The sequence below is a fragment of the Halichoeres trimaculatus genome, unplaced genomic scaffold, assembly GCF_033239565.1.
Source record: "Halichoeres trimaculatus isolate MK-OKI-2021-1 unplaced genomic scaffold, fHalTri1.1 fHalTri1_scaffold_14, whole genome shotgun sequence".
Classification (NCBI taxonomy): Eukaryota; Metazoa; Chordata; class Actinopteri; order Labriformes; family Labridae; genus Halichoeres; species Halichoeres trimaculatus.
This window is the reverse complement of record NW_027437192.1, coordinates 17,360,108-17,376,717: the sequence shown is the minus strand read 5'-3', so window position 1 is coordinate 17,376,717 and position 16,610 is coordinate 17,360,108. Positions and strand designations below refer to the sequence as shown.

The following is a 16,610-nucleotide window of genomic DNA, read 5'->3' as shown; positions in this document are numbered from 1 at the left end:
TGTCTAATGGTCTTCGGATGGATTACCAGTTTATGAAATCAAAGACTTTTCTGTTGGAGAAAGCATACTCTGCCACGCAGCTTTTCCCTCTGTGCTAACACGTAAAAGATAAATAGTGTCTGTGTCTTCCCTTTTACAAACTGTAACTGTTTAAGATTATAGTCTTCAATTGTCGGTCTCTAAGATCATGTATGAAATAAGTTTTACGTCTTCAAAGACTGAACTGCTACAACAAAGACTTTGAATTTACGATTAAACACTGTCCAGATGCTACGGTTAGTGCACTCTACACAGTACTTCCGGTTTAACTACATCCTTTTAAAAGCGCAATCAGTGATAAAGAAGCCTTTCTAAATTTTAAAAAAGTTACTGCCAAAAATAATCAAACTTAATAAAAAAAAAACCCACATGCAGTACAAACTACTGGGGGTCAAAAATTACCATTACGATAACTTCAATATTATTAATTCAAAGTGTAGAAGCCCTAAAGCAGACAGGTGTCCATACATTTTCAATCCTTTAGTTTTTTTGTCTTGTGAAAATCAAAACAGTTGTAGGAAATAGTGGGTCAGTCTGATAGGTGTAATCAAAAAATGCTATTAGTTGGCATCAATGGAGGCGAGTTGGAGTAGAGATAAAATGTTGTATAACTGTCTTGCATGGACTGTGACACCTTGCTCTTTGCTCTTTGCTCTTGACAAACTGTGAAGCACAGGGCTGTCTGGGCTGTCTGGATTAAGGGTTGGTGTAGAGTTGTAGAGACTCACCTAAAAATCTAATCAGCCACCCTTGGTACAATTCCAAAATCTTAAAGTAAGTAGCACAAATATATATATAAGGAAAAGATAACATAGTATACAACAGTATTTCACCTCTATATATATTGATGTGAGTTCAAGACAATAACCTGTTTACAAATCAAAATATTTGGGAATAATTATTTAAAGATTTGCCTAATCAACTAAAAATGTCCCAGACCCCTGCAGTACCTCCACGAGCCCCCTAGGGGCCACAGACTTCCTGTTGAAGACCTCTGCCATAGACAGTTATTTCCTGACGTCACATATTTGATACAGCCTTTTGAAGCAAATCAGTAGTGGGGACATGTTGGAAATACAGTGTGCTTTGAGCTGTAGGGGTGCCCACCTGATTGTCAACTAAGCTGTGCCCCTGATTGAGCAAACTTATTTAAATATCTGCTAGATTGTAAAAAAAAAAAAAAAAAGAAGAAGAAGAAAAAGAAAAAAAAATCCACACTCTTTACAATGTGAAGAATGAGGTACTTAGAGTAATTGGCTTTTTTGGTGTATGTGGTGTATGTCTGCTGGCCTTTCTGCGAGCAGCCTCAAGCGGAAGCTGTAGGCTCAAGTTGAAGCTTGCTGTTTGCTGTCTTCCCATCCATATTTGACCCCTGTGTTAAATAACCCAGGCCCAGTTAGACCACCTCTGTCAAGAGTCTTCACCACACGACCCTGCTGAGGAAGAGACTCTTACTTTGTAAACCGGAAGCGCGCCTTCAAACCTTGGTGGCGTTAACGGTTTGCGTAAACTTCAAACGAAGTTTGGGTAGTTTAGAGGCAAACAGCTATGATTTTCTGTCGCAGGGTGTTTGCTTAAAGTTTTATTTATGAGACAACACCAGAAGAAGAGTGGGCATAGGGTAACAAATCCTTAAAGATATTTGTTTTACTCTGCAAAACTGTGCGAAACAAGAGGATGGAGTTTTCGGATTTGACCTAGATTAGTTTTGCGTCCTGTGGCCGAATACAGGTGAGATTGCTTTCACCAGCTGACTATCGCTAATCCGTTTGGAAAGGTAATCCGAGGGTGTTAATCCTTTCACACTTCCTTGAAGCACTCTAAAGGAGTCCAGGGCGGAGGAGGAGTCCTAACGTTTCTCTAACGGCAGATACGATAAGATTCCGCTCAACAAGTGAATAAAACCAACAAGTAAGGCTGGTAAACATTTAATCACGTTCAAAGTTTATGTAAGACTAAGTTCACTGTTTGTGAAGGCATGTGGAGGAAACTGGGAGTCGCCAAACGGGAACGTGAGCGGGCTGGTGAAACTTTAAAGGGCACCTTTTCCTCAGCAGGAGGTGCCATCGGAGTGCAGCTCCTCTGGGCATGAAACCCCAGACCATTTTTTTTTCTCACGGAGGGAGGAAGCGACACGATGGCAGTCTACGGAAGACGGAGCCGGTCTAAGCTTCTGTTCTTCATTTTGGGGGCCTTTCTGGTGGGGTATCTCTTATTGAACAGACACAGTTCTGGGGACGTACGCGCCACACATGAGCGAGGGGCCCCCGGAGAACGAGACGTGGGGAACGAGGAGCTGAAAAGACCCGTTTACGAGAAGCCCCCTTTGAATCTAAACAACCTGGGTGAAATGGGAAAAGCTGTCAAGCTCAATCTAGAAGGAGAGGAGAAGAGGAAGGAAGAGGAGAGCATCAAAAACCATCAAATTAACACTTATGTCAGTGACATGCTGTCTCTACACCGCAGGCTGCCTGAGAGATGGAACCCCCTGTGAGTAAACGAAGGAGAAAACACAATCACTTTGTTGTGAATCAGTGGAGCTCAAACTCTGTAGCTTTTAACCAAACTATATATATTGTCCCCCCCAAAAAACATTCATTTATTTACTGTGAGATTACTTTGTCCATCTTCTTCTGAATGTACATCTAACTGCCTAGCACAGTGTTTGCTTTGTTCAACAAGCTTAAGGTCAAAGCAAACAACTTTTTACACATCATCAGTACATACTAGACTTGATGTCACCTACTTCCTTTGTATTTCTCCTGACTTGTTTAAAGGCATTCAAAACATTATTACTGTAAATACTACATAATACACATAAAGATGTGTCCAACACGTTTGCTGGTTGACTACCTGGAGCTGGAAAACATCCTTGAAACTTTTCAGATCAACAGGTCATACTAGTTTTCCACTTATCAGATAGAATGTCACATAGCTTACCAGGTAGAATAAGACTCAAGTATACAGTGATGGCAACTGAGCAGCAGAATGCAGTAGTGAAAAAGATGCACTAATCATGCCCATTAACATTGTCTCTATTAAACTGCAGCTGCAGGGACCTGAAGTATGACTACAGGTCTCTGCCCACAACCTCTGTAGTCATCGCCTTCTACAACGAGGCCTGGTCGACCCTGCTGAGGACAGTCCACAGCGTGCTGGAGACATCACCTGACATTCTGCTGAAAGAGGTGGTGCTGGTGGATGACTACAGCGACAGAGGTATCTGTGGATCAGAGTGACGGAGGGACAGTGAGATGGACAGGCAGAGGGGATATGTAGGCCAGATTGACAGCCAGGATGGACGGAGAGGTTGACACACGAGGAGGCCTGCGCAGGCAGGTGGCAGACGGATAGAGAGGATTGAGGAGGAAAGAGTGATGTGTTCACAATTAGGAGAGTCACAGAGGTACAGGGACGAAGTGACAGACTGTGAAACTCAGATGTAGACAGATGGGAGTTTCATACACATCCGGATAAACTCACACTGAGAGTTTTTAATGAACTAAAGAGAGAGGTAATGAAACAAGCTGAATAACTTGAGGGAGTGGTTCATAATCTTTAAGCCTATTGGTTATTACAATGATGCCATGTGTGACTCTCCCTTTTGTCTAACACTGGCAACATTTACTGAGGGATTTTAAATCAAATCAACCGATAACTATCTTTATGCAAACATGATGTGTCAAGTTTATTGGCGGGTTGAACAAAAAAACTGTATTCCCAGTCGATACTTGATTCGAAATGATTGATAAAAACAAGAAAAGTTGACAAAAATTGTGATACATGCACAAAATTAAAAGGGCTGTGAAGAAGCCTCCCATCTAGATATATGTCTGATTGTAACCTAACCTGAAAACAATTTCATTGATTAACTTTGGAGTGATGGTGGACACAGGAGCCTCACTGTCAGACAGGACAAAGGCAGAAGAGCAGAAGAAAGCTATAAACAGGAGAGCTAAAAAGCTAAAACACGAGCTAAAGGCTAAAAAACAGGTTAAAGGCTAAAACTTGAGGTAGAGGCTAAAACAGGAGCTGGAGAGTACAACCCGGGCCAAACTGTTTGTGATAATGTTCATTCCAACCCACATGCAGCCGTTATCCTGCAGTGGTCTGTTCAAACTTGAGAGTCTAGCAATACAATGAAGAGTGAGATTACGCTAGCTCTGTTTGGTAGTTATCTGGCAGGACATAACCAGGATTCATTAGCATTACACATTGCAGACATGTCTCAGAGCACTGGGCTGCCAGTTGCCATATATAGTCAATATAGTCGGCTGCTAAACTATGGTACAAACTTGCAACGTTTGCTTGTTGTCATGTTTCAAACCCTGGCACTACGTAACTGTTGAGAAATACTTTGAAATACTTTCTCACAGCCTCTTGAATCAGTTTATAAGTCTAAATTTTTTGCAGGGAGTAAACATTTTGCAGTGCTTTTATTTGCTTACATTTAACCTGATGGAGGCCTGGTTTCAATTGACATGTTTCCACTCAACTGAGGCTCAAACCAAGCATTAGCTGCCTGTGGATTCAAAAGTACTTATTTAATAGCTAGATGACTACTCTTTGGAAATTTGGTTTTTATTTTAGGATAATGCATAGAAATGAGTTCATCTGTGAGTTCATGCCTGTTCTTGTTGGTTATTTTCTCATTTGATTTCCTGCAGATCATTTAAAAGAGCCGCTGGAGAGGTACATCGCCGGTTTGAGGAAGGTGCGTCTGATCAGGGCAACCAAGAGAGAGGGACTGGTGCGGGCCCGTCTGCTCGGGGCGTCCATTACCACGGGTGAAGTGCTGACCTTTCTGGACTGTCACTGTGAATGTCACGAAGGCTGGTTAGAGCCGCTGCTTCACAGGTTAGACAGCCATCAAGTGAAGAATTTAAGGACTCTTTGCCTGAATATTTCTCTTGGAGTGTGACCTTGTAGTTTAAAGATTATCTTTCCTGCTTGGCTTGAGTGTCACCGTGCAAGGCTCTGAATCTCTCCAATAATAAATGTGGCTCAGGCTCAAAGCCTTAGGAAAGTTTGACTCAAGAAATGATTACCCTCTTCTTTTTAGCAGTCTTATCAGCCTTTGTTTTCCTGTTTTCTCCAGGATCAAAGAGGAGCCGTCAGCTGTGGTGTGTCCCGTCATCGATGTTATCGATTGGAACACCTTTGAGTATTTAGGGAACTCTGGTGAACCTCAGATTGGGGGGTTTGATTGGCGGTTGGTCTTTACCTGGCACACAGTTCCAGAGTCTGAACAGAAACGCAGACGCTCGCCTGTTGATGTCATCAGGTGTGTGTTTGTGTGCGTGTGGGCAGGATATGTACACATCTTCTGGATTAGCTTCACAGAACAGGCCTCACGTCAATAATCACACCTCAGCTGTAACTCTGAATACTCAAGATGCAATAAGAAGTCATCTTCTCCGCAGGTCTCCCACCATGGCAGGTGGTCTGTTCTCTGTGAACAAGAACTACTTTCATTACCTGGGGACCTATGACACAGGGATGGAGGTGTGGGGTGGAGAGAACCTGGAGTTTTCCTTCAGGGTAAAGTAATTATGTGTCTCAGTGCACATTTTTTATTTCGTCTCCATGTGGACTTGATATCTTTATGCCCTGACACATCCCGCCCTTTAAAAGCCGACAGATCTGGTTCACATTCATCAAGAGCTGCATCATGTGACCCCTCCTCATTCTGACTGAAAGCAATAAGGGAGTAGTTACATCTTTAAAGCTATTGGCCAAGACCAAAAATCCTAATGCTTTAATTGAACCTCAGAATTTGGAAACCCCAGCATCAAATTCCTAAAGGGGAAGAACAGAAATACAGTCAAGCTAAAATAGTTTCTGTTTCCATCTTTCAACGACAAGGCTTTGCTTTGTGTTGCACGGCTGAGTGATTGAATCATGCTCACGAGGCTAACCCAGTCCTTGTGGCTGTGCTTTTGTTTTTATGACTCCTAGATTTGGCTGTGTGGGGGCAGCTTGGAGATCCACCCATGCTCCCATGTGGGCCATGTGTTCCCCAAAAAGGCCCCTTACTCACGAAGCAAAGCTCTGGCAAACAGCGTGAGAGCTGCTGAGGTCTGGTTAGACGAATACAAAGACATCTACTACCATCGTAACCCCCAAGCAAAACTGGTGAGTCATCAGAAATGGTGAGTGTGTGTGCAAATGTTTACATGCAAGAAGTAGCTAGCACACCTAAGCTATATTTTAAGGCAGATGGTGACTAAATGTTTTGTTAGCCTCAGGAGTTTAACAGGAGTGCTTTTTCTCTACAGCTGCAGGCATCACGCAGCTGAAAGGCTGATTAATCTCTTGATTCTACACAGTGTCAACAGTCTCAGTCTTACACTCACACATCCACAAACTTACATGCCCTCTCTGCTCACTCATACTACACACACATGCACGCTGACTGCACGCTGCGGTGTAAAAGCTCCCCTGATTAAGTGACGCTCAGGATACATGAGCGGCAGACACCCGAGGTGATGGGTGTCAGGGCGTTCCGGTGTGTGATTACCACCTTTCCGTGTCACTTGCTGCCAGCGGGTGTCACCCACCTGTCCTCGACAGGGCAAGTGTGGTGCTAACCCATGGGGTGCCCTGCCTTTGTGCATGTGAATTAGAAAGACCTGTGTGTGACATTTTATTGAAGAGGGGAGCGCTTTGAGCACAGATCAGGTGGTGTTCACCTCTAAGAGGGAGTGCCTCTTTGCGTTAGCTGCTCAGATATCAATTTTTACACATCTTGTGAAATTGTGAAACCACCCTTTGTTATTTTGGCAAATAATTGCCAGAAGACTTATCCAACATTTTTCCTTCATCAGATTTAGTTGTAAACTCAGCCTTGTCATAACCAATTATGTCTGAATAGTCTTCCAGTGTGTGGTGTCATTATAACTATTTCACCATATCAGAACCTCTGGATGTCAGACTGACTGTTGAAGATGATTTTGTGCTCTCAGGTCTTTTGAGTGCATGAGACTGCCCTCTTGATGATCTTAACCCTGTGATACCAGACATATTATATTTGATACTTAAGCTTTAAAGACCTCTATCTTATTATCACAATAAATAAGTTCCTTAAAAACCCATGAAGAATTTTTTTTTATAGTGAATTCTTCTCCCTTGAGGATTATCAAACCACTAAAAGCAGCTGAAGTTGTATTTTGGTCCCTCTCAGAAATGGCTGACAGACAGGTCACACAAAGAACTCAGCAGGAGCTTTTTTTTTACATAACTAATCCCAGTAAGGTGTCAAGTAATCTAAAAGTTGAAACTAAACTCCCAAAAAAGTCAGTGCACAGGTACGTCAAGTCCTGGTAGGCACCTGCTGTAGAAACAAGTGTATTTAATAACCATAGGTGTGTGTGTGTGTGTGACAGATGGTGTAAGGAGTTTAACAAAGTAAACATGCTGTTGGCAAGTCCCAAAAATGCATGATGACAGACTCTTATTAAATAGCAAGGTGCATACTCTAAGGATATAGGATCCTAAATAGGATGTGGGAGTGGTGATCTCTCTTTTTGATTTTTTACAGAATGTAAACAAGCTCAATCATGGATCAGCTGTAGATGGTGCTGTTGTGTACCATTTCAGCACACACTCACGTCATGACTTCCCTGCAGCTGTGTGTGACTGCAGGTCAATAAAAGGTTGTTAGTCTTTTATTAATCTAGGTGTTTAAATGTGGAACTTTAATTTGTGTTTTTCAGGCGGCCTTTGGGGACGTGACAGAGCGCTTGATGCTTAAGAAGAAGCTGGGCTGCAAGAACTTCAAATGGTTTCTGGAAAATGTTTATCCAGAAATAAGTGTTCCAATGGATCATCCAGGCATGTTTGGAATGGTGAGAACAAACTGACTGATGACTGAATCAATATGAATGTACCTGTTATCACCACCCTAATTAACTTTTAATCTTCTCTTCATGTGACTTTTCCTCTGGCTGGTGTAGATTAGGAATCAGGGCAAGAATAACTTCTGCTTTGACTACAACCCGAAAAATGACCACAATCCATTTGGTGAAAGGGTCATCCTTTACGCATGTCACGGCATGGGTCAGAACCAGGTAACGAACTTTAGTCTTTCACACCATATGATATTAATTATGTTTTGCTCATAATTAAGTTTATTCATTATTTTGGGTTTCACTTCATACCTTAAAGTGATACTCCGGGTCCTTTCACAAGGTTTAAGGCAGAAATTACTCCTACAGCAGTGTTTTTGTGCAGCAGAAGACCAGGGTGCTCGCACCAAACACCCCCTCCCTGCTCCTCTGCCGGTTTCCTCTGCACTCAGACGGGGCCAATTTTTACTTGACCAAAAACACAAATAAACGAATAAACGACTCCCACCGAAAAAATCTGATATCGGTCTGCATTCACGCTTTATTTAGAGAATTTTCAGCGCGTTACTTTCACACAAAAACACCGCTAAATAAGGCTCTAGTTCTCATCGTGTCTCTTCGTCCTGGCAGACTACTTGCGTTGGTTTGTATTTTGCACGCCGCGCGCAGACTGATTCACTAAGCGGCGAGCGTCTCGTAGCCAGCTCTGCAGCGGAGGTAGTGCTGTTTTATGACACAATGAGAACTTGAGCCTTATTTAGCGGTGTTTTTGTGTGAAAGTAACGCGCTGAAAATTCTCTGAGTAAAGCGTGAATGCAGACCGATATCAGACTTTTTCGGTGGGAGTCAGTTTATCTGTGTTTTTGGTCGAGTAAAATACTGCCCTGTCTGAGTGCAGAGGAAACCGGCAGACAAGCAGGGAGGGGGTCTTTGGTGCGAGCGCTCTGGGCTTCTGCTGCACAAAAACACTGCTGTAGGGGTAATTTCTGCCCTAAACCTTGTGATAGGACCCAACTTGTTCCATCCTGGAGTATCACTTTAAGGCATCTCTTGATGTGTGCACTCTGCCCTCAAACTTTCCATATTTGCTTTTCAATCATGGCTCAAAGCAGGAGTGATTGTGAGGAGGTCTGGCATGATATTAAAGGCATCCAATGGAAGTCATAGTCAGAGGTGGTTCTAGAGCCTCTTGGGTCCTAGGCAAAAATATTCACAGGGGGCCCGTCCAACTAGTGTCCATCAGCCTTCTATAACAAAGAATGGACACTGACAAAAAATGTGAAATGAAAATGTATAACAATAACATGTTAATGTTAAACATATCAAACATGTCAAATGACCATTTCATTTTAAAAGGCTTGGTTGTTATGACATGAAATTCCTCACAAGGAACTTTCAACTGTTCTTTGACGATACAAAAGATTGAACTGTGTGCTGAAGCATGCGTCATGACACAAGGTTAACATTTACCACACAATACAGGAAGTAGATTAATACAGTTTTAGGAAGCATAAGGTACAGTGCCTGGTAGGTGCTAGCTGATTTGCAAAAGCAACAACACAAATGCAAACACCACAACACAACAAAAGTACAGCCTCAATGTAAGTTAAGAGGTCAGTTATCCCACCAGACACAGAAAAGTTGTGAAAGTAAGTAAACTTTTTTTTTTCTTCAGCTATGATAAATCAAGCAAATGTTATGTTATGGCTGATCATAAAGCTAAATATAAGATGACACATTACCTGTAAATAAAAGTGAGTACTATAAAGGATATAGGTGACACCCTAGAGCTATATTTATCATAAATGAAGTCAAAAGGAAAATCAATTACTTACTATCACAACTTTCTGTGTTGGATAACTGACCTCCTTTAACCTCTGATGTGGCTGTACTTCCGTTTTGCTGTCGTTTTTGCACATTGTCTGACACCTACCAGCCACTGTTATAAGGCCTACTCAACTCAAGTTACAAAATAAAATATACACACCACTAGCACACAACATAAAATAACTTCCATTCACACACACATCCTAGCAGTACATTATCTATGAATTCTATTAGTCAGTATTCTCAGCTTGACAGTTAATATTAGCTGGGTGTAGTTTTCATTTGGAAGCCAAAGAAAAAGTACCTATTGTCCATGTTAGCTTTTCTTTTTAATTTCAGCCTGCTCGCTCAGTAAACATGTTGATTGCTGATGTCCTTAACTGCAAGACTCAACAGGAGCAGGACAGACTGAGCTGTTCCAAACTAAATTAGCTTATGAGGGTGCAAAATGTAACTGGAACTTTTGCTAAAGTGACCCTTTTTGCATTAATTTCAACATGTAAACAGAGATGCAGACCTTTGCTGTTTAGAATTGTTCTGGTACTTCCACCTGGGAAGCTTTTATTTTAATTTTAAGTCACTTGGTCGCTTGACACCTGGTATTTGACCGTGGCTCTTTGATGTGCACGCAGAGAAGTTCAGCCAAGCGCCAATCATGGCAATATCATCCTCCCAGCACTGAGTGATTATTGAGTGCACCTCTGATTCCAATGTCATGACCCCATGCCCTCCTACCTGAGGTGGATTTCCTGCCATGCTCTTGTCAGCCAACACTGGAAGCAAAACTTTCATTTTGGGGGCTGACAGGGAAAGTTCTGGGTGAAAGTTTTGCGCTCACACTTGCAGCCCACACCGAAAGTTTTCAGGAGTTTTGTGCATGTGTGAAAACAGCTTTTTGTTGGCAGTGAAAAACCCATTTAAGAGTTGAACACATGGACACTAGTCCACCAAAAGTACATTTTGTAAGAGCTATGCTGAGCTTTAATTAATTAAATTTTATTGGATTTCTCATGTGAGCAGACTCTTTCCTTTCACTCTCATGAGTTGTTTTCTTGTCTGTTCACCTTAGACATCAGCAATCTTGATCATCAGCAGCTGCGTAGTCTCATTCAAAGCAATATATTCACAGCAGTTCACAGTAAACCACAAGGCTTTGTAGTTTTAATCTTACAAATCTGGGAATAATAGTCTATTCTACCTCTCCTAAGTTCTTAAAAATGATTCGCTTGCCTTGTTGATCCAACAGGGTGTGTTTCTAAACACCTTTAATCTCCATAGTTAACAGAAAGCAGTGTGAAATTCACCACTGTGATTCCAGCAGCTCTCTGTGGACACAGTCTGATGTTGTCTCCGTAAAAAGTTGGCTCAGCAGCGCTTGTGTTGTCTGCCTCTGGGGATTGTTCTTCATGTGGCAGAAAAAAATATTCACCTCACACTTCCATTCATAGTCTGCGCACACTTCAGCAGCCTGTGTGTTTGCGTGTGGGCGAACACCAAAACTGCGCACACAGAAGCTGTTTCTCAGAACACCGTGTCCTTTTGCTTTGATGCTGCATATCTTTTTCTTCTGAGTCACACTGATACGTACATTCATACATATGCAGGCACAGATTCTCCTCACAGGACCTCAGTGACATCCCTCTGTTTTAGGAGAAATATCTCAAAGTTTCCATCCAGCAAATTGAACTTCTCTTGATCCCATTGAATAAAAACACTTGTTTAACATCTTTTCCTCATCTTCCATCTCTGTTTTTTGATGGTGTCCTCTTGCAGTTCTTCGAATACACCAAGGAGGGTGAGGTCCGCTATAACACAAGGGAGCCAGCTGGATGCCTGTCGGGTGACAACATCAGCACCTACCTGACGTTCCAACAATGTGGAAAAAAAGGGCAACCTGTTCCTGTTGACCAGAAATTTGAACTCAGATCGGTATGAAACATTTTCCTAACTTCCTTTTTTAAGCTTCAACTGTTGAAGGATTTAACCAAAGAGGCAGTGTTTACAGTCAAGGAGTGGCAGAGGATTGAATGAATGTAGTTCCCTGTTTTGGAGAGGTCTCACATAATGTATGAAATCAGAATCAGGGTTCACAAAATTGTTTCCTTTGAATATATGTAACTTCTGGTGTAGTCTGTTACATTTTGCAACATGAAACCAAGCTATTAAGTCCAAAGACACATTTTTAAAAAATTAAAAAAGGATGAATTGGTCTTTAACCCTCAGAACCCCAAGCAGTTTCTGGTCATTTCTAGCTTCTGTCACAGTTGTCTAATTTTTCTCTGCAAAGTCCTGCATCTCTATAGATACAGGACAACCATGGCTTTAGGCTGATGTAACTCAGTTACATCTTCATGCAGTGTAACAAAATGTAAAAGCTTTCAATCATTAGAAAAAAAGATTTTCCCAGATTTTATCCTTTTAGAAATTGAGAAAATAAAGAAGATGTGAATTCAACACATTTTCAGGTACCCTGAAGACTACACCTCTGTGGGTTCAGGACAACTGTGACTAAAGCAAGAAGTAACTCAACAATGACTCCTGAGGAGTTTAAGATAATCAAACAGCAGCTATTAATTAAACATAATTACTAGCTGTTTACTCTTTATTAACTATTGAAAGTTTATATTCTTGCTACTATTTACACAATTCATCGTCTACATTACAGAGGCATCATGTGAATCTGTAAAACAGTTTTACAGAATGTCTCCCTTACCTCTATAGGTGAGAGTGAGCTGCGAGGTTTTTCAAATGGGGTGTCAGTGCTACTCACTGTTGTGAGTACCACTGGCCTGTTGTCTGTTTATATTCTTTTTCAGAGTGTGAGTAAACCGTTGAAATAGTTAGTGAAATGTGTATAACTTTTTTTTTTTTTTAGAATCACATATTCACAAGCATTTATATGTATTATCCATTTGTAATTTAACAACAGTGATTCCTCTTTTCATGTTTTTACAAATTTATGCAAAGTGAAAAAAAATCTAAAATGAATAAACAAAAGGAAAACGAGAAAGTGACAGGGAAATAAAAAAGGAAAAGAAGGGAACAGAAAGAGAAATAAAGAAGAAAGAAATATATATATATACATACATAGATAGATGTATACACACATACATACAAAGTCATACTTTTATACACACAGAGGTCCTGAAATTTATTTTCCTGGAGTTTCAAAGAAAAGGTGATGCATTCCATTGTATATATTTCATCATAAACTACATCAAACCAGTCTTTCGCTGATAGATTATGCTCAAAATTTCAAATAAATAATTAGTTTTCATGCTTGTACATAGATGAAGGTTTCCACCAAAGAGTTGGTCCCATTCAAAGATAAAATTTGATCCAAAAGTGTCTCCTAACTTTTAAAATTAATTCTAAGAGGATGAAAAATGGCTCAAGCAAAATGTGATTTTTTTTGTTTTCCAGTATAAAGACTTGATTCTTTCTTTAAGAACTTGAAAAGAAATAATTTAAACCCCTTTTTCAGATTTTTTATTCTTAACCCCTTCTTAAGATTTTGTCTTTAATTTCTTAGATTTGTTTTTTAAACTTGTATAACAACAAGTGTAACACAGTTTTTTTGCTAAAAATTTGGCTTGAGGCTTTTCCTGGATTTCAGATTTTGCAGTGTTGTATGTCATGAAAACTCAAAAAAAAAAAAAAAAACATCACAAAAAACCCCACACCAAGAGAATTTGAATCCTGGCAGTGGCAGACGCTTTGAAGCTTTCAAATCAAACCTGGCTAATCCCAAAATGTAAATCACAGGGAACTAACCAGCTGCACTGATCACCACACATAAGTGCTGTCACACCAGACTAATGTCAACCACACTTTGTAAATGTAAGTGGACTCTAGAGGGGCAGGAAGGTCAAAACAAGGGCGCAAGACATGGAAATGGATGGAATTGGATTTCAAAGGAAGGGAGAAGTAGGTAAAATGACCTGACACAGCTGGAGGGCCATGAGATAAATGTTAACGATGAACTGTAAAATAGAAATTGAAATGATGGCATTGCAGCATTCAGCTGCTTTTTTTTTCTACCACTGGACCTCTGTTAAAAACACTAAAAGCTCCTCTCTAATCTTCTCATTGGTGGTTTGAGGGATTAACTCGCACACTACTTAAATGTTGAGGTATTACAGCGTAACATTTCATAATGGTATCTCTCTCATGTGTTTTCAGGATGGGGTGTTGTACCATGTGGCGAGTCAGAAATGTGTTCAAGCTCTGGAGAAGACAGATGACAGGAAACCGGCCCCCTCACTCCAACCCTGCTCTGACACCCCGCTCCAAAAGTGGTTCTTTCAGGAGAGGGCATGATGTTATCAACACAGAAAAATACACAATTATATTTTTTTATTCAAGCTTCATATCCTTTAGAAGGGGATCGGTGGGGATTTGATGACCTAAGTGGTTTTGTGCCTTGCCTGAAAGGAGCACAAAGAAGAAAGCTTCTGTGCTGCGTTTCAAGCTCTGTGTGCCAGCTTGGTTTAACGAACTACAAGTAAATAATGCTGACAACTATTGTAATGAAGTACTTTGTAAATATTTTAACTGAATTTTTTTTTGCTCTTGAAAGCTGTTCTGGGATAATGGGTTAGCTGGGATAGGTTTATTTTTTCCTAATCAAAAGGATGCTGAATTTCAGTGAACCATTTCAGAATAGTACATGCTGAAGTTTTTTTTTCCAGTCACTTTCTCAAACTGGTCTATTTTTCAGAGCAAGACATCTTTACTTCATGTCTTCTTGTACTCGTTTACAGACACTCAAATCTCACGTAATACACTTACCTCTGTCCATAGAGCCTCTAATGAACTGACATCACAGTGATTTACAGAGCCACTTGATGTTTGCTTCTTCTCCTGTAGAGGGGGCTAGCACTCCTCTCTGCAGGTCCCTTTCATTTCACTGTGTTCTCTATTTGTCAAAAGAAGTGGAGCAAATCTTCAAGTGTTTTGTAAAGAATATTTTCAGGAGAGCTTCCTTCTCTTACACACAGTGGCTTATAAGAAAGCCTCAGATCACAGGCGCTATGCAAGTGCTTAGCACCTCTTCAACTTAAACACTGTACTACTGATAACAGCAGAAACTCAAGTCTCATTTCTTTCTTCTTCCACTGAAGTAATTTTGTGATGCAAATTTGAATGAGGTGAAATGACATGGTTCATCCAGCAAGGACTTTTGACTGCACTTTTCTGTCTTTTCATGCTTTTTGAATGTTGTTAAGCTTTGAAGGGTTAAAGCATAGCCATATTTTCTGGATTTGTTATGTATGAAGTCAATCATGGGCATGACTGTCTGGACACAGTCGGGTAATGATAGTTATTAGCACAGCTGTAACATTGAAATACAAGGATAAGATCCTTCTCTCATCTTTTTTTGCCTTCACTTTGAAGCCATTGAAAGTGCCTCAAATACAAAAACATTTCTACTTTTAGAGGCTTTTGTATTGAATGTGTGTTTTGTGAAACAAGAAGATAGGAACTGGAACCGGAACTCTAGGTGTGACTTGTAAAATGTGTCACCATGTACTTTGAATCCAGTATGCACAACCAAGAAGGTGTTCTCTTACGTGTTCACCACATCTCTGTTTCCATCCATCAGAATCAGACAACTATACATCCCTCTGCTCCAAGCTGCGGTCACTGTGTAGCCCCCCCTCAGGCTATGCAGTTGCCGAGGGGGAAACACAGCAGAGGCGTCAGTTGTTGTGTTCGCATCTCCAGTGTGCTGGGATTGCCAGATGGCTTCCTGATTGATTTTCTGGTCCTCTCCCATTTTTTTCCCCCTCTCTTTTTTTGGGTGTCAGAGGTGTGCGGAGGAGGACTTATCCTCTGGACCTGCTCCAGCCAAATCCTCTTCACATGAGCACTTGTTACTCGTGGGCCTGAGCTTGGTTTGATTTATGGATCGAAGTCTACAGGAGTACAGTTTTTGACAGCACAGGCAGATAATGGAGGAGACTGAATGAACCAATTTGTGACCTCTTCTTTACCATTAACCTTCACAGGCTGCTTGCTCATCAGCCCCAGAGGAGCTCTGTTAGGAATTGATGTCAGCAGATGATCGTACTGATATGGATTTTTCCCATTGATTCTGAATGTAAACTCACAATAAGATAAATTGCCATCTCCACAGTGTTGACTTTGTTGAATCAGGACCCCTTTATTTGCCAAATCTAATAAATGTACAGAAGTATATGAAGGGACAGTTGTGTGATTCAAGGCTTTGAAAAAGCTGCTCTAGTAAAATCAGAGTCACAAGGATCAGGTGAAATTGCATTAAATATATAGCACTTATGCTTCAGGAATAACACCCTTAGGAAGTGACAGCTTATAATTTTCCTTTCTTGAGCCTTTTAAGGACCAGTGAAACACTCCAGTCTGTTCATAAAGGAGATTTTTTTTGTCTCGGTTTGTTATTCCACACATTTAAAACATAGTGGCACCTTTTTACATTGGCATTGTACTGTGTGCCGACATGGAATGGCTCACGCAGTGAAATTTGATAGCCAGTGATCATATCTATCTGACAGGTGATGTAACGGTTTTGTACCAACCATCCTGTGTCATAGAGTTATGATATTCCACAGTATCTGTTGAAGCACTTGAATCTGGAAGGTGGCTGATTGTACGATCACCCAACTCAGATACTGAAGAAACGTTTTATTTGTTTTAGTGGGGGAAGAAAAATATGCTGGAACTCAACACAAAGGCTGGTGTGTGAATGCTGGCAGGAACTCTAGTGTTTATGTATTTATGAGAAGACTAAAAACAGTGGTACAATGTTTTTGTTACAGTTGATTTCATAAAGATGGGGATATTGTATGTGAATTCACCTGATTCATTATTAAAACAAGTAAAAATGCAATGTTTGCATTTGTGTGCGTCTCCTAA

At 40.8% G+C, this 16,610-nt stretch overlaps 1 protein-coding gene across 4 annotated transcripts; it reads left to right on the top strand.

Moving 5' to 3' along the window:
- The first annotated feature begins 1,461 nt into the window (after positions 1-1,461).
- galnt12 (UDP-N-acetyl-alpha-D-galactosamine:polypeptide N-acetylgalactosaminyltransferase 12) lies at positions 1,462-16,547 on the top strand. Of its 4 annotated transcripts, none has more exons than XM_074686969.1 (11): positions 1,462-1,770; positions 1,856-2,529; positions 3,089-3,258; positions 4,707-4,896; positions 5,138-5,323; positions 5,463-5,580; positions 5,998-6,174; positions 7,755-7,886; positions 7,995-8,108; positions 11,487-11,642; positions 13,896-16,547. In XM_074686969.1, exons 2-11 carry the CDS (start codon positions 2,177-2,179, stop codon positions 14,031-14,033), a joined length of 1,734 nt encoding a protein of 577 aa, XP_074543070.1. In that variant the 5' UTR covers positions 1,462-1,770; positions 1,856-2,176; the 3' UTR covers positions 14,034-16,547. The 4 variants fall into 4 exon arrangements, with proteins under 4 accessions (XP_074543070.1, XP_074543072.1, XP_074543071.1 ...); XM_074686971.1 differs by having other exon boundaries at positions 1,462-1,950; positions 2,263-2,529; XM_074686970.1 differs by having other exon boundaries at positions 1,462-1,950; positions 2,016-2,529.
- Positions 16,548-16,610: the final 63 nt, after the last annotated feature.

Coding starts and splice junctions, on each gene's coding strand:
- galnt12 (XM_074686969.1), top strand. CDS start 2,177: ATGGCAGTCTACGGAAGACGGAGCCGGTCTAAGCTTCTGTTCTTCATT. Junction 2,530..3,088: donor CCTGAGAGATGGAACCCCCT/GTGAGTAAACGA, acceptor ATTAAACTGCAG/CTGCAGGGACCTGAAGTATG. Junction 3,259..4,706: donor GGATGACTACAGCGACAGAG/GTATCTGTGGAT, acceptor GATTTCCTGCAG/ATCATTTAAAAGAGCCGCTG.